Source organism: Schistocerca americana, chromosome X (genome assembly GCF_021461395.2).
Source record: "Schistocerca americana isolate TAMUIC-IGC-003095 chromosome X, iqSchAmer2.1, whole genome shotgun sequence".
Lineage (NCBI taxonomy): Eukaryota > Metazoa > Arthropoda > Insecta > Orthoptera > Acrididae > Schistocerca > Schistocerca americana.
Window position 1 is genome coordinate 576115473 of NC_060130.1, and position 26683 is coordinate 576142155.

A 26683-nucleotide genomic window follows, 5' to 3' on the forward strand; every position below is an offset into this window, starting at 1 on the left:
ATTAAGGAATATTTTATATTCAACCATTGCTTATACATTAGTATGATGGAACTACTGTGATGCACATGTAAGTGGTAAATTAAAGACAAATAGGTGATTTCAGAGCGGTACTTCCATATGTAGTTGGCACAATTATGTCACTAAAGTCAGACTAAGTCATGAAAGTTCCATATGTTACCAGAAGTTATGTTGATGCCTCTTTTAGAAGAACATAATGAAAGGCTGCAGAGAAATAAGGAAATAAGCTAAGTTATCCACCATCTCACAGAATCAATGCCACTATTAATGTCCATCACATAGCATATGGAAGTTCCATGACTTTGTGGCATACTCATGACAGTATTTGGCTGACTATTTATAAAAGTACCTGATGTCATATTAGTATGTCATTTAACTCCTGACAATGATGACAGAGGAAGTCATTGAAAGCATGTGTATGCAAAAAAATCTGATGCAGCAAGAAAACTGAGAAATTTTTATCCATCTCATTTCCATGGCCGTGATGAATTATGTAAATTGCAACATAACGTAGCTAAATTTCATGAACTATTGTATGGCAAAATCTGCTTCCATTACACAAAAGCTCTGCAGAGCAATGTATTACTTGTAAGAATATAATGGCTTAGGAAAACTATGATCAATCTATATCAGTATGTCCTGAGTGGCCTATTAACCCAGCTGTTCCTACATTTAAGTAAAATGTATAATTGCATGGTCTCATTTGTGAAGTTATTCACAAATAATATTGAGTGAACATTAAATATGTTATTTTAGAATGTTCACAATGAGAATCAGCCAACACTAGCACTGGTAATACTTGTGGACATAAAAAAATATTTTATGAAATGTAATATTTTCTTGGATTTCTCTTTTGCACAAAATATGAATAGAGGTTCATGAAGAGATACAGCTTGCTTAACAACAAATACGTATTAAAGTTTTGTGCAAGACTTTAGCATTTCAGGGAGGTAGTATCATAATCCACACATATTTCTGAACACAAATTCTGTGTGTGTAAATAAATGAGACAACTCACTGACTGCACTAGAATAAAACAAATAGTGTTGTGACAGTGCCACGACATTTAAGAGTGCCGCCACGTCAGTACGCGCAAACGGCGATAGAGGCGCTCCGCAACTCGGCTGAGCGCGGGAGCGCCACCTAGCTACGAACGGCGCCAGCCGCATGTCACGGCACGGCAGTTGAATGACCGATATGGAATTGGTAGCATGTAACCAGCTATTGTTTCTACGTTGTATATCCACGCAATTTATTTGTGATTAAAGGCTATAACACTTTTTGGCGACGAGGATGGGATATTTTTGTTCCTGCGTTGTGGATTTGTGTGTTCGTGTCGGGGCAGACATGGAACATCTTATGCAAGTGCTCATTGAACAACAAACACAGCTGACAGCTGCTATTCAGGCGTTGTCGACGTCGCTTACGCATCGTCTGTCTTCCTCTTCTCCGCCTCCGTTCCCTCCTTACGACGAGGCCGCTGAAGACTGGGAGGATTATGAGAAGCGTTTGCGGCAACACTTCTTGGCTTTAGGCGTTGTCGACGCTCCTATGTGTAAGTCGTTATTTCTATCTTGGATTCCCCCACGGATCTATCAGCTGCTATTTCAGTTAGCCCCGCTGCGGGAACCTGCCTCTCTGTCCTTCCAAGAAATGTGTGACTTATTGTCTAACTATTACCGAAAAAACACCCACATCGTTGCCGCCCGCGTGGCGTTCTACCGGTGTCGTAAGCAGCCTCATCAATCTTACCGGGCTTGGGCGGCGGAACTACACGGTCTGAGTAGGAAATGTCAGTTTGTCACGGACACTCATCATGAGTCTTATGCTGATTCAATGGTTAGGGATACTATTCTACGGCTTGCTCCTGATAAAGAAGTTCGGCAACGTGCCTTACAACTGCCAAACCAGACGTTTTCAGAAGTTCTAAGCATCGCTCAATCTTTTGAAGTGTCTCACGCTGCTGGTGCGCAAATAAACGCGTGGTGTCATGTAGGCGCTATACAGACCACTTTCGACACGGACAATTTGCCTGTTTCCCAGGGGACCGACGATGTGGCGGCGGTTCACTCGCGTCAACAACGTCGCGTTGGGCCGCCACGCTCGCAGCGAAAACAGCAACCACAGAAGCAGGTTCGTTCCGCACTTCCTTCTTGTCCACGTTGTTTCATACAGCATGACAGGGCCGCGTGCCCAAAACGTTGGGCCACGTGTAATTCATGTAGGAAGAAGGGCCACATTGCTTCTGTGTGTCAGTCCCCTAAAGTTCCTGTCGACGAGGACGAGGCGTCGGACATGGATGTTAACTGTGTGCTTTCTCAAAGAAATAAGTTGTTTGTTACTGTACGTATTCTGGATAAAGACATTCGCATGCAAGTGGACACTGGCTCTGCAGTAACTCTCATTAATTCTCGCACATATTTGGAGTTGGGCTCCCCTCCCTTGTCTCCAGTTACGTGAAATCTGAAAACTTATAATAAACAGAAAATTCCTATCGTTGGCCAGTTTGATGCTTCCACTGCCTACAAGTCTGTTGTTAGGCCCCTCACGTTTTATGTGGTGGATCATGCGGGCACTTAAAACCTGTTCGGTTATGATGCTTTCCAGTAGTTCGGGTTCTCCATTGATGATGACGTGCACCTCATATCAGAGGATATTCCGTATCAACAGCTGGATGGATTGTGTTCTGAATTCTCGTCCGTGTTCTCTGCTGGTCTGGGTCGTGCCAAGGATTTTGAAGCCCATATTACTCTTAAACCTACAGCTCGCCCTAAGTTTTTCCGGGCACGCCCTATTCCGGTGGCGTTGCGTGCACCTGTCAAGGCTGAGATAGAAAGGTTAACAGCTTCAGGGAGTCTCCTTCCTGTTACCTCCAGCGAATGGGCATCGCCAATCGTGGTGGTTTCTAAACCAAACGGGAGTCTGCGATTGTGTGGTGATTTTAAAGCCACTGTCAACACTCAGAGCCTCATTGACACTTATCCTCTTCCTTGTCCTGAGGAGTTATTTACCAAGCTCGCTGGGGGCCAGTTCTTTTCCAAACTTGACTTATCAGAGGCGTACCATCAGCTGCCGTTGGATGCGTCTTCCAAGGAATTTCTCGTCATCAACACTCCTTGTGGGTTGTATCAGTACCAGCGGTTACCGTTTGGCGTCGCAAGCGCGCCGGCCATTTTTCAGCGGTTTTTGGAACAGCTCACGGCTTCCGTTCCCGGCTGCATAAACTATTTGGATGACATTGTTGTCGCGGGGGCCTCCACTGAGGAGCACCTTCGCAATTTACTTTCACTGTTTCGGGTTCTGCATTCGGCTGGATTGAAGTGCAATCTGGGCAAGTCACAGTTCTTCCAACCCTCCATCGTGTATCTTGGTTTCCACTTGTCCCGTGAGGGTATACGTCCTCTACGTCAGCATGTTGCGGCCATTACCGCTCTACCCCGGCCGTCTACGGTAAAAGAACTTCAGGCGTTTCTAGGCAAGATTGCTTATTATCACAAATTCATTCCATCTGCGGCGGCGGTAGCTCATCCTCTGCATCAGCTGTTACGCAAAAACGTTCCTTTCTGTTGGTCCAACGAGTGTGAGCAGGATTTTGTCCGCCTGAAGGCTCATTTGCAGTCGGCACCTTGTCTTGCTACATTCCGTCCGGGTCAGCACTTGGTTCTGGCGACTGACGCGTCCCAGTATGGCCTAGGGGCTGTTCTCGCCCATCGGTACGAGGATGGGTTGGAACAACCCATCGCCTATGCTTCCAAGACCCTCAACGATGCGCAACGGCGTTATTCTCAAATCGAAAAGGAGGCGCTCGCTATCATTTATATTCTAAAAAAGTTCAGCGTTTTTTTGTATGGTTCTAAGTTTCACCTCATCACCGACCACAAGCTGCTGGTCTCTCTGTTCAGCCCATCGGCGTTGCTTCCGGATAAGGCAGCTCACAGCCTGCAACGTTGGGCCTTATACTTGTCTCGTTTTCACTATGAGATTCACTATCGCCCCATGGCCCAGCATGCCAACGCTGACGCGTTGTCGCGTTTACCGTTGGGCCCTGACCCAGTTTTCGATCGAGATGAACTACTGATTCCACATTGATGAGGCAGAATGTCGTGCGGTCGAGGGTTTTCCGCTTACAGGTTCGCAGGTCATGTCGGCTACTGCACGGGACCCGGTCCTGCGTCAGGTGATCGGTTTTATTCAACGGGGTTGGCCGGACAGGACCAAGGGCCTGGCATCGGATCCCCTTCGGAACTACCATGCCTTGCGCCTTTGTCTGTCTGTTCGTGATGGTGGTGTTCTTCTGGCTACGGATGGCGCACCTCTACGGGTCGTGGTGCCAGCCTCTCTTCGCAAAGATGTTCTCAAACTGTTGCATAAAGGCCATTGGGGGGGTTTCTCGGACTAAGTACCTGGCCCGCAGGCACGTTTATTGGCCCAGTATTGATTTGAACATCGCCCACATGGTCGCTGCGTGTGGTCAGGGTGCTCAACAACTGGCTGCACCCCGTACAACGCCCTCTCTGTGGCCTGACCCGGCGCAGCCATGGGAACGGGTGCATGCTGACTTTGCCAGCCTCTTCCTTGGCACTTATTGGCTGCTGTTGATTGACGCCTTCTTGAAGTTTCCGTTTGTTGTTCGATGTCCGTTGCCCACCACTGCGGCGACAACGCTGGCTCTGTCCAAAATCTTTGCGCTAGAAGGTCTTCCATCCAGGATCGTCACGGACAATGGCCCTCAGTTCTCTTCGCAGGCCTTCCATGATTTTTGTACTGGACACGGGATTCATCATGTTACAGCAACGCCCTTCCATCTTCAATCCAATGGGGAGGTCGAGTGCCTTGTCCGCACTTTCAAAAGCCAGATGAAAAAATTCCTTAGTAATTTTTCCACAGATGACGCTCTGTTGCATTATCGCTTCACGCCTCTGGGCGATCGCAGCCCTGCTGAACTCTTGCATGGCCGCCAACCGCGCACTCTACTCCACCTGCTTCACCCTGTCAGGCCTTGTACTGTGTCCCCTCGTGCGGGAAAATACTCGATGGGTGCCAACGTGTGGGCACGAGGGTATGGATCTTGCCCTAAATGGATTCCAGGGGTGGTCAAGGCTCTTCGCGGCCGCCGGCTTTGTGAAATACGTACAGACGACGGCATGGTTGTTCGCCATTACGACCAGATGCGCCCACGAGTGGTGGCCACGCCAGTGCCACTGCCCCTTCCTTTGCCTCCACCAGCCCGAGAAGCCAGTCCTGTCACTGCTGCTGATCTCCTGTGCGTGTTGCTGCAGCCGACATCGCTACCGCTTCCGAGTACGCCGGACCCGGCCCCGGTCGCGGCGCCACCTTCTCCGGGACCCATCTTGCTGGAGCACACCCCCCAGGTCCATGACACCTATGGATGCTGCTCCAGAGTTTTCACCCATCATCTCGTCCAGGAGGCACGTTCCATGCACGGGCTTCCGTCCTGGACATTTTTGACCGTACTCTCGTGTTTCTCCGCGGGATCTTCTCGGGGCCTCCCAAGAGGCCATGGATGTCTCCGCGTTGTCCGTGTCTCCTAGGAAGTGAGTGTTTTTTTTCAAGGGGGGAAAAGTGTTGTGACAGTGCCACGACATTTAAGAGTGCCGCCACGTCAGTACGTGCAATAGGCGATAGAGGCGCTCTGCAACTCGGCTGAGTGCGAGAGCGCCACCTAGCTATGGCGCCGGCTGCATGTCACGGCACGGCAGTCGAATGACTGATACGGAATTGGTAGCATGTAACCAGCTATTGTTTCTACGTTGTATATCCATGCAATTTATTAGTGATTAAAGGTTATAACAAATAGTAACTCTAATTTTAGCCATAAACTCCTGATATAGCTGTAAGCTGTGATGGTATGTACTGAGGCACAAAATTAACATTGAAGATCCTGACTTACTGATGAGAATATTTCTCAAACATTACTGTACACTATTGAAATATTGTCATAAATTCTGTGCCTGAGAGGGAAAGGGGCATAAATCTAATTTCAGCAGTTTAACCTTAAGACCATGTTTATAATACCCACACACTACTTCATTTGTGGAAGAAGAGTAGTAGTTCTGCTCAAGGATGTACTCAGCAAGTGGCAACAGAGGGCAATAGTCCAGCCCCCTCCCCTCCACCAGAAAAAATCCTCAAAACCCAAACTCACATCTTGCTCCACAACACAAACATACATATCATTTTATTATCTGTTTGAAGACAGCCAGAACATGTAATGGATACTGGCTAGTAGTGCATACACCCAGAGCAACTTTGTATGCACCCCAAGCAACTTGATGGTGGGCTTTCAAAACTATTTCATCACTTGCATCACAAAGATCCTTCCATCTCAGATCCTGGATACACTATTGATTCTGCACCAACCCCTGGCTGATTCTGGATTTGTTAAGAAGCTGCATATTCTTTTAAGATAACTTAAATTGGCAATGGGCTGCAACTGATCACCATCCTTCTTGACAAATGATGCAGTATGTCAGTGTTTCAAATATGTTCTTAAACATAAAATGCTGAAATTGAATTTGTGCTCCTTTACCTCTCAAATATAGAGTTTCAAGTAAAATTTGAAAACTGAAGTAAAATATAGCACATTAATTTTGTGATCCAAAGTAACTATTTAATTTGGGCACAATACTGGGAAAGCATCACAAGCAGACAATGACAAAACATAGAAATGTTATAACCACATGCAAAGAGCACATGGAATTAACAGAATGAACATATAAGAAAATTATGACTTGGTAAAACATTGAACAATGGCAAGCAGATAATATTAAGTCAGTGATAATGAGTGGCTATAATCCCACAGCTTACATTCACTGTCCTTCATGTTTCTCACATAATAATCCATTGTGAAAGTTGCCCATTACATTTCTTTGTGCAGCAGGCAATTTGAGTCAGTTATACCAGTCCAGTTCAAAATATTATGTACTATCTGTTACTTCTCATTTAACTCTATTTAGTTCCTATTTCTTAATTACAGGTCAAAAACTTTGAAAGATTTTATTTTGCACAAAACGATATACTTCAGTAGAGTTTTAATAATTTAAAAATACAATGAAACTGAGCAACAAGTGATCAAGAAGTTATCATTACCCATGAGTAAATAGGTTTTCAAAATACTGAAAAAAATTGAAAATGTAAGTCAACTTTAACTTGTATTATTCTTAAAAACCAGGTTCACCAAGAGTAATTTTGATGAAACTGGCTTTTAAGAACTATATAAAAATCTGGGTCTCCTCATTGGTTGACAACATGTATATCAAGCTTAGTTTTTCAAAATATGTGACTTGTCAGTAATCTGAATATAAGTTGTAAGCTCACCACATATAATATCCAGTGTGCAGGTTGTCATGTATTTGAAAATATTCACTGTTGAATCTGGAGTATTTTCAGATAATTTATTCACCAGTATTCTACTGTTTTTATTGAATACATGTACGTAATCTTCCAAAATTTTGAAATGAAATGCTGGTGTCAGTAACTTCCGTCTTTCATGCCATTTGGTACCTGTAATAAAAATTTTTCATAATCAGTATTAAACATTCATTCTAAGTTGTCTTTTGTTTACTCATACTGTAATGAATACTGATACTTATGGAATAGATAAGTTTAATTTATATTGCATATTTTTTGTCTTCTACTCATAATCTTGAAATAAATACACTCCTGGAAATTGAAATAAGAACACCGTGAATTCATTGTCCCAGGAAGGGGAAACTTTATTGACACATTCCTGGGCTCAGATACATCACATGATCACACTGACAGAACCACAGGCACATAGACACAGGCAACAGAGCATGCACAATGTCGGCACTAGTACAGTGTATATCCACCTTTCGCAGCAATGCAGGCTGCTATTCTCCCATGGAGACGATCGTAGAGATGCTGGATGTAGTCCTGTGGAACGGCTTGCCATGCCATTTCCACCTGGCGCCTCAGTTGGACCAGCGTTTGTGCTGGACGTGCAGACCGCGTGAGACGACGCTTCATCCAGTCCCAAACATGCTCAATGGGGGACAGATCCGGAGATCTTGCTGGCCAGGGTAGTTGACTTACACCTTCTAGAGCACGTTGGGTGGCACGGGATACATGCGGACGTGCATTGTCCTGTTGGAACAGCAAGTTCCCTTGCCGGTCTAGGAATGGTAGAACGATGGGTTCGATGACGGTTTGGATGTACCGTGCACTATTCAGTGTCCCCTCGACGATCACCAGTGGTGTACGGCCAGTGTAGGAGAACGCTCCCCACACCATGATGCCGGGTGTTGGCCCTGTGTGCCTCGGTCGTATGCAGTCCTGATTGTGGCGCTCACCTGCACGGCGCCAAACACGCATACGACCATCATTGGCACCAAGGCAGAAGCGACTCTCATCGCTGAAGACGACACGTCTCCATTCGTCCCTCCATTCACGCCTGTCGCGACACCACTGGAGGCGGGCTGCACGATGTTGGGGCGTGAGCGGAAGACGGCCTAACGGTGTGCGGGACCGTAGCCCAGCTTCATGGAGACGGTTGCGAATGGTCCTCGCCGATACCCCAGGAGCAACAGTGTCCCTAATTTGCTGGAAAGTGGCAGTGCGCTCCCCTACGGCACTGCGTAGGATCCTACGGTCTTGGCGTGCATCCGTGCGTCGCTGCGGTCCGGTCCCAGGTCGACGGGCATGTGCACCTTCCGCCGACCACTCGCAACAACATCGATGTACTGTGGAGACCTCACGCCCCACATGTTGAGCAATTCGGCGGTACGTCCACCCGGCCTCCCGCATGCCCACTATACACCCTCCCTCAAAGTCCGTCAACTGCACATACGGTTCACGTCCACGCTGTCGCGGCATGCTACCAGTGTTAAGTACTGCGATGGAGCTCCGTATGCCACGGCAAACTGGCTGACACTGACGGCGGCGGTGCACAAATGCTGCGCAGCTAGCGCCATTTGACGGCCAACACCGCGGTTCCTGGTGTGTCCGCTGTGCCGTGCGTGTGATCATTGCTTGTACAGCCCTCTCGCAGTGTCCGGAGCAAGTATGGTGGGTCTGACACACCGGTGTCAATGTGTTCTTTTTTCCATTTCCAGGAGTGTATTTCAACAGTGTTTGATACTATCACTGCATGCAAATAGAACCCCAGTATTCCAAACTAAGTGAGAGTGTGGTCTGTTTGGAAACAAAAATGTTCAGCTTATCCAAAGAAAATGTACTGTACATATACAAATACAGCTGCTGTATTGGATTACCAGCAACAAGGCAACATAGTTTGCCACTGTGAGAAACTGGCAATGTTGCAATGTGAGGAAGTGACAATGTTGCAAATACAATGCATAACACTTTACAACAATACAACTATGTATCTGATTGCTGCAGGAGTGTTCAGAGGAGTTAAAGCACAGTTTGTTTGGCTGCTGTTAACAAATACCATACATACAGTACAATGAATAAATTAGGTTGACTTATACAGTCCTGTGTTCATGCTTTTTATTCATAAATTAGGTCAATGCTGTACATATAAAGCAGATGCTATACTGTATAGTACAATGTGAAGCAAATAAAAACATATTTCTTGTACATTAAAGGAAAAACTGAAGGTGCTTAAGTGGCTTGGCAGTAGGGGAAGTGCTACAAAATTGGCTATTGAATTTGGTGCTGGGAAAGCCACTATCAGTGACTGAATAATAATTGGAGGAAAATTGAAAGCTTCTGCAACACAGCTAGTGAAAAAACTTTGAAACAATGCCACAACTCCACCATGTCACTGTATGACAGAACTGATGAAGCAACTTTCTTGTGGTTTAGTCAAGAAAGGCATTGCAGCTGAACAAATTTATGAATGGTGATCTAACATTTACTGCTACGTGTATTGGTTATATCATTGGGAAAAGAGACATAGGATACGACAGTTAATAAGTGAACAAAAATTATCAGCCAGTGTTGCCATCACAGATTCATTCTTAGATGAATTTCCAGACTTAGTGTTGTCAGAAAACTACTCACCACAGCTAGGGTATAGCGCTGACAAAACTGGACTGAACTGCAAAGTATTCCCAACAAAAATTCTTGCTTTGAAAGAAAATTCATCTGCACCAAATTTTAAAATGAATAAGCAACACTTTACTCTTTTAGCCTGTAGCAATGCTGTGCCAAAAAACAAAAAAAATGGTTCTGAGCACTATGCGACTTTAAACTTCTGAGGTCATCAGTCGCCTAGAACTTAGAACTAATTAAGCCTAACTAACCTAAGGACATCACACACATCCATGCCCGAGGCAGGATTCGAACCTGCGACCATAGCGGTCACGCGGTTCCAGACTGAAGCGTCTAAACCGCACGGGCACACCGGCCAGCGCCAAAAAACAAATTACTGCTCATAATAATTAGGAAGTCTGCAATACCACATGCCATAAAGGACATGAATATGAACACTCTCCCTGTTTACTATGAAAATCAAAGTAAAGATTCAATGACCAGTGCTCTGTTTAATGAGTGCTTTGAGGAACAATTTGTTTCCTCTGTCAGAAGATTCAAACAGAAAATTGTTTGCCACCTCAAGCTCTACTTGTGACTGACAATGTTCCATCTCAGACTTCAGAAATGAAGCTAGTCAATGGAGACATGAAAACTGTTCCCTACACACCATGAAATGTCACTTCTATCTTGTAACAAATGGATCAAGGTGTGCTACAAAATCTAAAGAGGAATAACAGAAAAAAAAGCTTTGACAATTTCTAATTGAAAGAGAGGACTGTTTCATCAGAGAAAAAATGAAAAACATAACAATAAAGGATCTGGCTAGCTGAGACTAGAGACAACTCGAACAAAAATTTAATACAAACATTGCCTAAGAAACTGTCATCAAGTCTCACATTTAAAGAAACCCCATACATTCTGACATCATAGAATAATTATATCCTTCAGCTTGCTCAAGAAATCCTAGGGTGCAACGATGCAGGGGAAAATTGTCTTCAAAGAAGTTAACTTGATTCCTGAATGGGATGTTTATTCCACTATGCCTTATGCTATTTGGGCAGTGCAGAACTCCTCTTTGTGCAAAAACAATCATCAATGATTTTTCCAGTATTATTCTCTTTCCATCTAATTTCTTTTGCTGTCTCAATGCAATAAGTGGTCAAATACAAGGAAAGATCACTAGTGAATTGTAACATTTTTCAACATCTTGCATATACACTATGTACAGGCAGGGACTCAATATGGCTCCCTGAGGGAGGTCATTGTCAACTATCTGGGGCCTGATGGCATTCCCACTAGCATAGGATAATGATGCAATCTTAGAGAGTCCTCCAGTACTTGTCACCTAGCCATTACTGCAATTCAAGGGGAGAATAGTGTTAGGTCTAATGTAGATTTTTTTCTCCCAGGAGCTATAACCATTGTTGGACTGCCATCACTCATAACAGTCAGAGATTTATTATCCAATAATGCGGGGACAGATTCATACATGCAGTGCCAACTGATGTTGTGAGTATTATAGTCTGCACATAATGTATACAGTGGTCCTATTTTTTAAAGAAATCACTGAAACTTGTTTGAATAAATGTTCACTGATACTAAAGATATTGACTAATTGAGTCCTGGTAGTCACTGGTCGGAATACAAAGTTAAGGCTGTTGGGTGGTGTATTACATTGTCTCTGACCAGAATTGCTACTCCTCCTCCTCCTCCACCATATCAAGCAGCTCCATATGTAGTACAGCCTGGGACTAAAAATTGTTTATTCAACTGGATCCATGCTTCTAATACTGCTACAGCCACTATGCACCTCTGCTGTAACTGTCTGAGTAAACTTTTTGTCTGAAATAACAGAGCAACTCTTCTACTGTAAAGTGTTAAATTCCTTAACTTTAAATTAGTAGGTTATCAGCCAATGATTTTATTAATGGCAGCTGTATGTTTCCATCACTTCACATTTGCTCTGTCCAGTGAAACCAGTAAAGTTTTTATGGTAACAAGAAAGACACTTCATTACAATGCCACAGTTTTTCAGCTAGAATATCACTGAAACACAGAAAATGTACAGCCTGTGGTTCTCCTGATGGAGAGCATCTTTTACTTAAGATCACATTTCCAGAAACTCCTCTTTGATTAATTAACAATTGGTGTAGATAATTACAGCCTCTGTGATTCCTCTGTTTGCTGGGCATTCATGTTTCCTGCCTATAATTCTACTCTAGCAGTTTGTTGACGTATTTCAGTCACAAAACCAAAACCACCGTGATTATCAAAAATGTTTTATTTGCTACTTTTACGAGGGAGCCAAATCTGGGCAATATGGTGGGTTATCAGACAGTTCCCATTGAAATAGCTGCAGAAGCATCATTGTTGCACCTGCAGTGTGTGTCTGTGTATCTGAGCATTGTCATGAAGAAAGAAACATGTGACTTTTACTTTATGAGAGTTGCATAAAATCAAGTGGAACCCCTCAGCAGGCACTTCACACTTTGTGCAAGGATCAGTTGTTCTAAGCATCTTTACATGCTTATTGTGTTCTCATAACTTAAAAGCTTGAAATTAATTATGGGTGCACTTGAGACACAGTGCAATACGTCTGTGCCAAGATTCATTAGATTTTCACTTTTGTTTTGATTTCATGACTGACTGAAGGTTCAAAAGAAATAGTCCCCATACTGATGACTCTGGGAGCCTCTACAATCCATTCTGTTTGTTTCTGGTGCAGCTCTTGGTGGAAGATGGGAACAGAGCAGAGGGGGGGGGGGGGGGGGGGGGATTGAGGAATCCAATTCCGATTCCGTTCTCATTTCTGTAAGTCGATATGGGTAAGTATTAGGTACGTTAATATTGGCAGACACAAGGAAAACTGAACAGCCTGAGAATACAGTATATTACATAGATAATTCTCAGTGTCTTTAAAGCTCCACCTGCTATTTCATTACCTCATTTCCTAAGTAGAAACTGTCTAAAACCATCATTATGAGATTGCCCATTAACTACTACTACTTGTTCTTATATATTTCTTTGCTTTCAATTTCAGCCATTGCCTTCAGTTTCAGCTGATCATTTAAATTACTTTTATTATAAATAGAGTGGTCCACCACTCGTGATCTCGTGGTAGTGTTCTCGCTTCCTGAGCACGGGGTCCCAGGGTCGATTCCTGGTGGGGTCAGGGATTTTCACCTGCCCTGAGATGACTGGGTGTTGTTGTGTCATCATCATCATCATCATCATTACCACCATCATCATCATCATCATAATTCATTCCCATTATGGTCAGACGAAGGCAATGGCAAAACACTTCATTAGGACCTTGCCTAGTATGGCGGTGCAGGTCTTCCGCATCGTTCCCCTATGCTCTGTCAAGAAGCATGGGACTTCATTTCTGTAAATAGAGTTATAACTTGTATCATCAGTTTACTTTCTGGGTAAATGTTTTTCTTTCCACACATTGTCTTCCTATTTGTGGTAACTAATCTCATTTCCACCATTTTTTTATTTTACTTGTAGTTCTGTAACAATAAATCAATGATTAAAATATTTTAAAGTCAGTTTTTATTTCTGAGTGTTCTTGACAGAGATGTCACAGTCTCTTGTGTGTTAAATGATGCTGGATAGTCATTAATCATAAGAGATATTAAACACATTAGTATGGGGTGATGGCTTTACATGACGGGTGAAAGAAAATATGAGGCCAGTAAAGATTCTATGGCAGCAGGAGAGACATCGCATTACAATTACAAATGAACACAGCTTTCCTTATGGATAAATATGGACAGCTACTATGAGGCAGTAGCACTTAGTACATGGGTGAACTTGACAATGTCTCCTGCTTTGCAGGAGCTGCCCACTGTGATCTGCAGCTGCTAAATAATCTACATCGTATTGGACACATCACACAGACCACCTGACCTCACATTGGGAGTCAGTCAGACAATAGAAAGACTGTGTAAGTTAAATATGTGGTAGGTAAACATCCAATATGCTTAAAGAAGTTTGTCATAGCTTCAAGGAACAACAGTCACATAAATCCCAACTGGTCTGATTTGTTCATTCATCACTGATTGATTCGTTCTCATTCTGGACCCATCAAAAGAGCAATTTATAGATTTCGTAACTGGATTTCAGTACACAAATCACAATTGAGTGGCATTTGGGTAAAAGCATTGCTAAACTACAAAGCCTATATGATAGGGATAATAAAGAAAATAACAGAGAAAATGGAAATATAATAAATAAATAAATATTGTCAGGAGTATCATGCTGTAGTGTGCTGTGACCGTACTATTTATAATAAATAGTTTATTTTTTACTCATTTATCCATGTGTTGACAATATGTGTGATATGGATATCATCAAGAAATACGTGTAGTTTAACTGCAGATGCTCATGAAGTATTTATTATGTTATGTTACACTTTCATATGGCTTTTGTAACTATTCCACAGAGCATATTGTAAAATGCCTTTTGTTTATGACAATTATACATCTATGACAAACATTTTTGTCATTAATTTGCATGCCACTTTAAGTAATCATTGACAGTAAGGTAACATTTCTGTAATAAATAATTTTTCACAGTTTTCCTTGTTATACAATTTCCCTGCATTTTAGAGTACAATGGTTTGGACTTTAAGTCTGTTCTACTTATTGAGATGCAAATGCTGGTTGTACCTTCTCCCCACATATTTTATTAATTTGTTAGATCACTATTTGACAGGTATATTCACATGGAACTATCAAAATTCTCACTGCACTGAGCTGTCTTGCTATTTTTTTGTTACCTTTTTGGGAGTTTAAAGATCATTTGAACATTCTGAGGTTATTTCTCAGAGAGTGTATCATATTACAGTGATTCACATTTCAAGTACCAGTATTGTAATATAGGCCCTACTTGGCCCACTGCAGATATGAGACAGCAAGAAATCTAAAAATTTTATGTTTGTTATGTTTTCCATAACAACATTTATCACCATGTGATTGATATTATTGCAGCTTCCTGAATATCTGGAAACAAATACTTTCCTAATACTTGTGGTATCCCATTTGTCTTGACCACCTGAAATAGCTTTTTGTCGAGAAGCAAAGTAAAAAAAAAATAGAGCAAATGTTGTTTAATTACTAGTGAGACATTAACCAGAATAATTGTCTTTCTTTTAACTTATTTCATTACAGAGACACAAACAGCAGTATGTCTTTGTACCTAGAGTAACGTAACTCATACTTGGCTGCAGTTGACAGTAAACAAATGTCAATTCCAGCCAATGTACGAGTTATGTTACTCTGGGTACACCATGAAAATGCACACTGGTCATTCAGTTAATCATCTTCAGTTGAAAGTTTGTGTGTGTACAGTGTATGCAAAGAGAAGGTGGAAAAGCTATTCATCCGTAGGGAATGTCAGTATGCATTTTCCTTGTGATTCCATTTGTTAACTATCAACTCCAGTAAGTGAATGTGTCCTAGTACAGGAGATTTAAAGTTAGTTTTGTGTTACATTGCCAATAGCATCATGTTTATGTGAAAGCTACTGTTTATGTGAATGCTACACTGTGATACATTTTTCAACAAGTCTTGCGGAGACAAACTTGATTACCAAATAAACAGTATAAGGTGCTATTTAAAAGGGACATACTGCTGTTCATATTTTCTAATGAACAATTTACAAGTTAGCCACAATCTTGCTGGTTAATGTCCCACTGGTAGTTAAACAACATCTTATTGATATATTTTCATTTTGCTTCTGCACAAAATGTTATTTGGGGGATTAACGTAAATGGTACACCCTGTAAAGCAATTATATTCAATAGAATTTAAAGCATGGAAAAAGATTTTTAATTGCTGATGACAGTAACATTTAGATAAGTGATGAATCACCACACATACTAATGGACAAAGCTGAAGGAGCACTCAGTATTTCAGACATTTATGCAGGTGAATGAAAACCATGCTTGAATTCTGTGGGAAAATCACAGATATATATTGAGAACACTCTGCTGACAGAGTTCTATGTTGCCGTACACTGGACTGGAAAGGTGTCATACTGTGTTACTGTATACAAGGACTGTCTAAAAAGGATCTGAACTTTGATTTTCCTGCGCAGAATAGAGACGATAGCACAGCACCACTGTAGACTATCAAGGAAGACCTTTACGCACATGCGTGAATTTTGTTCCCACCTTCCAGCGCATCAGTCACTGCCTGTCGGTAACTGAGTGAGGTAATAGACAACATGTTCATTGGACTACCAATTCCCTCGAGATGACTGAACATATTGAACAAAGATACTGCATCAAATTTTGTCAAAAGCTTGGTGATTCTCAAAGTGAAACAATTTTTAAGATTCAGCAGGTGGTTGGAAAAGATGTGATGGGTGTAACACAAATTAAGGAGTGGTTCAACCAATTGAAAAATGGCCACACATCAGCAGAGTGTGACCAGCTTCCTGGCAGGCCCCAAACTGCTCGCAGTGGAGCTGTTGTTGAGAGGGTGCAAAATTTGATGATGGCAGATCATTTTTGACCATACAGGAAATTGCCCAAGAGGTTGGAGTGAATAAAGATACTGCACATGCAATTTTGTGTGATGATCTGAACAGGTGCTGAGTGGCGGCTAAATTCTTGCCCAAGTTGTTGTTGCTGGAACAAAAAGACCTCCGTTTTGACATTGCACAGGACCTTCTGGACACCACCAACACTGATCCTGGGTTTCTGAACACCAACTGGAGATGAGTCATTGGTATGTGGGTATGACCCAGAAACAAAAAGACAGTTGTCACAACGGAAGCATCCCAAGTTTCCAAGGCTGAAGAAAATGTGGCAGGTGTGGAGCAAAATCACGGTGATGCTAACTGTCTTCTTTGATGTCCGTGGAATTTTGCATCACAAAAATGCACCTGAAGGACAAGCAGTGACAGAGGACTACTGTGAAGATGTCCTCTGGTGACTCCGTGATGCAGTTCACCGCAAAAGATCAGACATGTGGACTGTGCCTCCGAAGCAGTCATTCCAAAATCCTCAGGACAGTCAAAAACACTGTGCTTCCATAGGTGGGGTAACAAACACTGCTCAACAATCACACGTAGGAGTGCATCTCTGCATAGCATCATGTGTTCGCCAACTGCAGAGAACCTCGCAGATTTTCAGGTAGTGAGGGTAAAGTGTCACTAAATTATTCGTGATGGTTCCGCAGTTCCTGAATATCATAAACTGTTTCACTAAAGTTAAGTCATATGGGAGATCATTAGCAGTATTTCTGGGAGAGGTGGGAGGTACCCAATGGCTGCATTAATGTGTAATGAAGACTCCAGACCCACCTGCAGGATCTGGAAATGGACATCAATCAGCATGATTGCCTTCATTGTAGCTTTGCTTTTTACAAAGATATGAACAGTGGTATGACTTTTTTAAATGCCACCCTGTATTTTTTGTTCAGTAATTCATTTCCTCTCCTAAAGACCTATTAAAAAGTGTACCACTGTACCATTCACTGAAACACAATCTTATTAATTACATAACACAACATTGACATTGATGCTCCAGCACTTAGTACAGGTACTCAGAGTAATGGAAAAAATCCACATGCTGACATTGACAGAGGACAGATGTAAACATTAGTAGAATGCACACCTATCATTCCATTAACCATCATCAGTTGAAGAGTTGTGTCAGTCGAATGTACACTAACAAAGAGAAGGTGGAAATGCTGCTTATTTATTGAGAATGTAAGTTAGCAGAACAGTAATTTCTATATTGTTTTCTTATGTACAGGTACATTTAGTACAGTAGTGTAGTCCTTTTAAATACTGTTGTGCAGAGTAGGCATACAGTAAAGGCTGACCTTCCTACAAATAGCATTGGCATAATGTCTCTTTTATTGTGGTTGTTGTTGAAGGTAAGCAAAATGCTGTGCAGGCAGAGGAACTGTACAGAAAGTGATATTCTGGCAAGAACCCACCTTCCTGATGGATGTTTTCTCATCTTGTTGCGACACTTCAGGTAACAGGAAGTTTCAACCCATGACAACGCACTCACACTGACAAAGCTGCCAAAGTTACTGTTCTTGCTTCCATTGCTATGAATCCACGTGTGAGCACAATACAGCTTGAACACGAGATTGGCATTCCTAAAACCAGTGTACATCGTATTCTTACATGTCACCAGTTCCATCCTTACCATGTACACCTGCTTCAAGAATTGCATAGGAATTATTTCCAGAATCGCATACAGTTCTGTCAGTGGGCACAGTAGCAAATTCTCACCAACTTGAACTTCTTCTCCAATGTTCTACTTATCGATGAATGTTCCTTCTCAAACAAAGGACAGGTAAATACAAGGAACATGCATTATTGGTCCAGTGACAACACACAATGGCTTAGACAGGTGGAACGTCAGCATCAATGGAGAGTTAACGTCTGGTATGGGATGCTTGGTACTACAATTATTGGCCCATATTTCATCAATGGTAGTCTAAACAGCACAGCATATGCCAACTTCCTCAGATGAATTCTTCCTCCTCTTCTGGATGAAGTGCCCCTAACAACCAGAATGCTTATGTGGTATCAACATGGTGCATGTTCAGTACATATTTCCTTGCGTGCACATCATGTTCTGAACCAAAGGTATCCTGCTAAATGGACTGGTCGAGGAGGAACAGTTACCTGGCCTGCTAGGTCTCCTGATTTAAATCCTCTGGACTTTTTCTTTGGGGATACATTAAAGACATCGTCTATCGTAATATTCCAACAACTCCAGAGGACATGCAGGAACGTATTGTGCTTGGTTGTAATTATCTTCAGCAGGCAACAATGGAAGCAGTAAATAATTCGTTCATTTAATGAGTGCACCAGTGTACTGGTGTCCACAGCCACCACTCTGAGCACCTTCGAATGTTCTACTCCTGGGCAATGTTACAGGAGAGTCACAGTCAATTTTGTGTTACGTTTTTACTTGGTTTTCATTTGTTTTCTGACGACTCCAGCAAGTGGGTGAGTCTGTGACCCCAGGATCAAAGTCAGTGTTGTGTTAGGTAATTAATAATGTTGTGTTTCAGTGGATGGTACCCTGTGATACATTTTTGAATAGGTCTTTAGGAGAGGAAATGAATTACTGAATAAAAAATACAGGATACCATTTTAAAAAGTCAAACAGCTGTTCATATCTTTGTAAAAAACAAAGCTACAACAAAGGCAATCATGCTGATTGATGTCCCCCTGACGACTAAAGAACATTTGCTTGAAACATTTTATAATTTGCATTTGGACAAACAGCTATTTAGGGTGGTCAGGACAAATGGGACACTCAGCATATATCAAAAAGGCCTACTGAACTACTTGGAGGCACAATATCCTCAGACAGCTCCATGAATGGGGCTTTTGAGGATTTCTTCAGATTTTTATAGAGTCCTTCCTTTGGCTAGGTAATTTTAAATTTCTTATTCAAGATACAACTTTAAGTGTGGCTCTCTGTCACATAGTTATTAACAGAGTAACATTGACAATTATAAATCCTGTCCAGATTTATTTATGGAAACTTCTCCATCTTCATCTCCTCCTCCAGTTTTGCAATAATAACTTTTCAGTTGCTGCTGACTACTGTAAGGTTGGTGGAATGGGTGGAGAAGAGAAGTTCCAGTTTCTCAAAGAAGAAGTCTATGTGTCTCCTTTTTAACCATTCTTATTCTGTTTTTAACTTTCTTGAGTTGAGGTTGAGGGATATTCAGGTTAAAAAAAATAGTTTTACAGAGTATTTGTGAAATTTGCACTTGATTAATGGTGAATAGTATTTGGGTCTCCAAGATCTTCCTTTATAAAAATGTTGGACATGGTGCATCATGAAGAAATTAAGCTGGCCACTGCTGCCATTAGATCCTGCTGGTGAGCTTCTGCTTAGCATCTGTCAACAACTCATTGTGGTGCAATGGCCTATATACAACATCCACACCAAACATACCTGCATGCCTTGTTGCTTGCCACCAATGGAAAATTTTTTAATGATCCACAGTGAGCAGTGAGGCCATATAGGATTTGCTTTTTAGAAATGAGTGTAGCTGATCTTGAAAATTGAAGCAGGTCTTCACCTTGGCTGCTAAAGAGGTCCAGAATTACTATAGATTTGACAAATACTAAAAAAGACTGTATTCCAGATTTTTACCTGCCAATCTTTGTCTTATACCATTATAGACAGGTATCACGGTTTTAAAACAGTGTATGCTGGTGGTTCAAAATGAGGTGGATCCCTTGACTGTGCGGTCATGTTTTCAGGATTGTCCTTTCCAATGAATATACTACATTTACTACAGATTTTAATGAAATCCTGGCAGCACTGGAGCAGGTAAGATGTCTTCAGAGCAAAGAGTTTCTCACCTGTCTCAATTCCCTTTAGTGCCCTATAAGCATTGGGGCCAATGTATCCAGCTGAGAAAATGATTCAGTTAGTGCAAGAGAAATTGCTCTGTCTTCAACAGCAGAAGAAGTAGCAATAATTATGCTGGTTACCAGGGCACATGGAAATCTGGAAAAATGAATATGCAGACAAGATAGCCATGGACACCTGTTCGGAACACAATGTGACAATCTGCAGCACAGTGTCATTTCATTGTTGAGTCACAAAGCCATACTACTGCAGCAGGAAGACTCACTCTCCATGATGGACAATAAGCTATGGTCAATGAAGCCATTTATCTGACCATGGTATTCTGTATACCAGTCACATCAACGAGATGAAGTAACCCTGACCCACTTGCGAATAGGGCACTTTCCCCTAACACCTGGCTTCACACTCCACTAAGAGCAAGATAACCCCCCACCTCCTCACCTCTCCATAATGTCTATGGTGTACAAATCACTATATGGCACATTTTAACTGAATGCATTTGATATTGTTATGCAAGGGCAGAAGCAAATTTAGATGATGATCTGACCTCTATTTTAGATGATGAAAATACAAGTGTAGTATGCCTAAGCTTTTGGGCTGGAGATTTCAGTGTGTTGCACAGTGGCTGACTCATCCTTTTTATTCCAGCAATCAGCTGTCTGCTATACCATTTTAAATCTTTTCAACGAATTTCCCTTTCTACTATAACTTTTTTTTAACTTTTGATTATTGCTGACAAAATGTATGATTTTTGCATTTCTCTCTCTTTATTATTTGACCACATTTATCTACACACTTCTGTCATAGAATTTTAGTATGGGCACTGGAGTTCTTACTGTTGAGTGCCCAAAATACATTATCATCATCATCATTACATTCACATTTTTTCAACTCTTCCATAAAAGATTTTTGATTTGAACTGTTGGTGATGTTGTGTTTTATTCCAGATCTTTCACCATACTGACCTTCACTCATGAGATGTACATCTTAATGTACTCTGTGACTATTTTTCTTCATAATTTATGTTCCTTTGTAAAATAATGGAAGTAATGAGATGGGTTTATAATTTTATGTATTCATTGGGACACCTTCCCTCTGGACAGGCAGGACTTTGCGTGTTTCAGGATCTCTAAAAACAAAACAAAAAATGGTTCAAATGGCTCTGAGCACTATGGGACTTAACTGCTGAGGTCATCAGTCTCCTAGAACTTAGAACTACTTAAACCTAACTAACTTAAGGACATCACACACATCCATGCCCGAGGCAGGATTCGAACTTGCGACCATATCGGTCACGCGGTTCCGGACTGTAAAGCCAAGAACCACTTGGCCACTCTGGCCAGCTCTAAAAACAACATTACTTGAAGTATCATATGAGTTTTTATAGCGTTTGTATAGTCTTGCAGCATGCATACCGGCACTTCATCTAAATTCTGATGGGGCCGTTTTTCTGTTGTTACAAACAATTTTGCTGAGTGCCTGTGCAGTAGTGGGTAGAGGTAATATTTGAGTTCAGTATGTATTTCAGTGTTTATATTTATATGTCAAATATCTGTTGTAGCTTCAGTCTAGGCTCCTGAAGTATTTATTTACACAATATTGCTAGTGGTCTTATGTAGGAAACACACTTTGTTCTCCTCAACTGTTCCCACTGTTTCTGTGGCATCTGAAACTACACTATTCATCTTTGATACGGTAGTGTAGTAGCTGCCACAAAACTGGCAAAATGCAAAATCTGTGCATTTCACATGTTTCTTTACATATCTAATTTGACTTCTGATATTTCAACTGAGCAAAAGTGAAATCATGTGTGTCTATGTCTACATCTACATGTATACTCTGCAAGCCATTATGAAATGCAAAGTAGAGGGTACTTCCTGTTATACCAAGTATTAGGATTCTTTGTGTTTCATTTGCATATGAACTTTGGGAAGGGTGATTGCTTAAATGCCATTGTGTATTCTGTAATTAGTCTAATATTGTCTTTGTGGTCCCTGCCGGAGCAGCACTTGGGGGACTGAAATATATTCCTAGATTCATGAACCTTTGTGAGTAGGCTCTTATGGGATACTTGGAATTTATTTTTATATGTCTGCCAGTTCAGGTTTTTCAGCATCTCTAAGATTCTCTCCCCTGGGTCAAAAAAACCTGAAACCATTCCTGCTGTCTTTCTTTGTATGCTTTCAGTATCCACTGATAGTCCTATCTGGTGTAAGTCTCACACAGTTCACCAATATTTTAGGATGTATCACATGAGTCTTTGAAAGCAATCATGTAGACTTACCGAATTCTTCCAGAACCTTGCTACTGGCTATGAAGTGTACCACCTGCTTTACCTACCACTGAGCATATGTGATCATCCCATTTGACGTCCCTACAAACTGTTACACCCAAGTATTTGTATAAGTTGATAGATTACAACCATGATTTACTGATGCTGTAGTCATAGTATATTAAAACTGTAGATTTTCTGAAGTGCAAAAATTAAGATTTTTGAACTTCTAAGGCAACTTGCCAATCTTTTACAACTCGGAAATCTTTTCAAGGTCTGACTGGATTCCTCTGGGTCCTGGAGCTTTGTTCGATTTTAACAATTTCAACTATTTCTCAATGGTAAATATACTGCCTAACCAAAAAAGAAAAAGGAGGAAATGAAATGAAATGTCATGGGTTGAGATGGTATGTGATGTTATTTCAATGATTAGAAAATTCAGACAAATTTACAAAGAGCTTGGCAGTATGTGCCCATTTATCAGTATAATGCTGCAACTCCTCTGCCCTGAATGCTTGCACTGATTTGACTGGGAAGAGTGTCATAAAGTTGTTGTACCCTTTCCTGAGCCAGGCTGCTCCTCACTGTTGTAGCTGGTCCTTGATGTCCTGGATACTAGCACTGGGAGGGACTGAACATCCAAGGTGGTCCAAACATGTTGTATTGTTGACAGATCTGGGGATCTTATTGGCCATAGGATTACCTCAACATAATTCAGACAGTTCATAGAGAAGTGTGTCATAAGCAGATGAGCATCGTCGGCTGTCGCATGAGAGGTAACACATGAGGATGCAGGATACCATAACATACCATTGTGCTGTCAGAGATCCCTCAGTCATTACCAGCCATGACCTGAAGATCTCCGCACCATGACAGCAGGAGTAATCCTGTTTTTCCTCTCCATAACATTGGAATAATTGAATCTCTCCTCCAGTCACCATCATACTTGCCGAAGGTGGCCATCTGGGGTAATGCAGAACTCTTAACAAAAAGCAATGCCATTCACCAGCAGTCCATGCTTCCCAGTCATGGTACCAATCTAAGTGCATCTATTTGTGGGTGGTGTTAATGGCAGCCTATAAATGACACAAAAATTTCCTACTTTGGCTGCTACTAGTCTCCAATCACTGGTGTAAGATGACTCAAAATGTTACAGGCAATCCATTACTTTTTCTTGGATGTCAGTTGCATATTTGGAGGTTACAATGTACTTGGTATATAATTTGGCAATCTTCCCTTGTGGTGGGCAGACATGGTCAACTGGAACCTTAAAGACAAGTGTGACTGACCTCTCATTCTATGTGCAGTCCAACATCTGGCCATTGTCACATCCAAATGACCCACAGACCTGGATATTACATGATTCAATAAGCCAGCCAAATGGAGACCCACAATGAGGCCACTTTCAAACTCTGTCAGGTGCTGATAATGCTGTCTCTCATCTCTGTGTCCTTCACAGTGACCCCTCAACATCTGATGTTGTCCATGACCCTTATAGAACCTATCAGACCTGTTAACAGAACTAAACATAAACAATACTAATGCACCCTAGTTATGATTCTATTTGTCACACAGAATTGAATTTCCAATCATTTACAATTCTAACTATGGTGTGTACATGTACAAAGTTACATAATGATGGGGCCCGGTGTGCCTGCCAGCCTGAATGTGATTCTTAGGCAGTTTGCCGAATCTCACTAGCTGAAAACTCAGGTGGAACCTACACCCTACCTCAGTTATAAAACTCATATGCACTATGAAAACATTTTATACTGTCACATGTGATAACACTAGAGCTAGATGCTGAACATGAATTCCATCCTGGAGGAAAGAGGTGGTGACAGGAGGGGCATCTGGCCACCCTCTAACATTAACATGGCCAACTCCTGATCAACGAGCCAACCCCATGAAGTCAAGAGATAAGGGCAGGGAAAAGAAGATATATGTTGTGTACCAAGCAAGAGGTACACAACAGATACCATGAGAGGTTACCACCACAAAGGAACAACCACTCACCTGGTGCCTCTCAGTTCTGTGCACCAGCCTCCAGATGGCACTCAGAAACCCAGACCTCTTTATGCCTTCACACCACGACATTCAGCACAATGTACTCATTCACTGATGGTTTTGACAGCCTCCAAAGGTAACACTGTTGACTGGGGACTCCATTTTTTCCAGTTTTTACTGGCAGACATGGAAATTCTTCCACCAATAGGCACAAAACATGATGCACTGCAAACATTCTTGCAGTTCCCAACCAGCTGCCTGCTGTCAGCACAATACAGCTCTCTGAAGACTATATTATGATTTTGCATTCGCTATTAACTGAGTAATAGGACAACCCCAGAGTGTTTGCTTCATTACCATCAGTTAAAATGTAATGACAATATCATAGGCTGCCAAGAGAAAGTTATTTAGAAATTATTGTTTTCTACATCTACATGATTACTCTGCAATTCACATTCAAGTGCTTGGCAGAGGGTTCATCGAACCACAATCATACTATCTCTCTACCATTCCACTCCCGAACAGCGCGCGGGAAAAACGAACACCTAAACCTTTCTGTTTGAGCTCTGATTTCTCTTATTTTATTTTGATGATCATTCCTACCTATGTAGGTTGGCCTCAAAAAAATATTTTCGCATTTGGAAGAGAAAGTTGGTGACTGAAATTTCGTAAATAGATCTCGGCGCGACGAAAAACATCTTTACTTTAATTACTTCCATCCCAACTCGCGTATCATATCTGCCACACTCTCTTCCCTATTACATGATAATACAAAACAAGTTGCCCTTTTTTGCACTCTTTCGATGTCCTCCGTCAATCTCACCTGGTAAGGATCCCACACCGCGCAGCAATATTCTAACAGAGGATGAACGATTGTAGTGTAAGCTGTCTCTTTAGTGGACTTGTTGCATCTTCTAAGTGTCCTGCCAATGAAACGCAACCTTTGGCTCGCCTTCCCCACAATGTTATCTATGTGGTCTTTCCAACAGAAGTTGTTCGTAATTTTAACACCAAGGTACTTAGTTGAATTGACAGCCTTGAGAATTGTACTATTTATTGAGTAATCGAATTCCAACAGCTTTCTTTTGGAACTCATGTGGATCACCTCACAATTTTCATTATTTAGCGTCAACTGCCACCTGCCTCACCATACAGCAATCTTTTCTAAATCACTTTGCAACTGATACTGGTCTTCGGATGACCTTACTAGATGGTAAATTACAGCATCATCTGCGTATAACCTAAGAGAACTGCTCAGATTGTCACCCAGGTCATTTATATAGACCAGGAACAGCAGAGGTCCCGGGACGCTTCCCTGGGGAACACCTGATATCACTTCAGTTTCACTCGATGATTTGCCATCTATTACTATGAACTGCGACCTTCCTGACAGGAAATCACAAATCCAGTCCCACAACTGAGACGATACCCCATAGGCCCGCAGCTTGATTAGAAGTCACTTGTGAGGAACGGTGTCAAAAGCTTTCCGGAAATCTAGAAATATGGAATCAACTTGAGATCCCCTGTCGATAGCAGCCATTACTTCGTGCGAATAAAGAGCTAGCTGTGTTGCACAAGAACGATGTTTTCTGAAACCATGCTGATTATGTATCAATAGATCGTTCCCTTCCAGGTGATTCATAATGTTTGAATACAATATATGCTCCAAAACCCTACTGCAAACTGACATCAATGATATAGGTCTGTAGTTTGATGGATTACTCCTACTACCCTTCTTAAACACTGGTACGACCTGCACAATTTTCCAATCTGTAGGTACAAATCTATCGGTGAGTGAGTGGTTGTATATGATTGCTAAGTAGGGAGCTATTATATCAGCGTAATCTGAAAGGAACCTAATCGGTATACAATCTGGACCTGAAGACTTGCCCGTATCAAGTGATTTGAGTTGCTTCGCAGCCCCTAAGATATCTACTTCTAAGAAACTCATGCTAGCACCTGTTCGTGTTTCAAATTCTGGAATATTCCATTCATCTTCTCTGGTGAAGGAATTTTGGAAAACTGCGTTCAAT

At 41.8% G+C, this 26683-nt stretch overlaps 1 protein-coding gene across 1 annotated transcript in view; it reads right to left on the reverse strand.

The window, feature by feature from the left end:
• The window catches only part of LOC124555122 (cytochrome P450 4c3-like), a 189288-nt gene that overhangs the window by 96218 nt on the left and 66387 nt on the right, over positions 1-26683 (reverse strand). The window contains exon 4 of the mRNA XM_047128927.1: positions 7357-7542. Coding sequence (XP_046984883.1) covers positions 7357-7542 — 186 coding nt within the window. The remainder of the gene's footprint in view (positions 1-7356; positions 7543-26683) is intronic.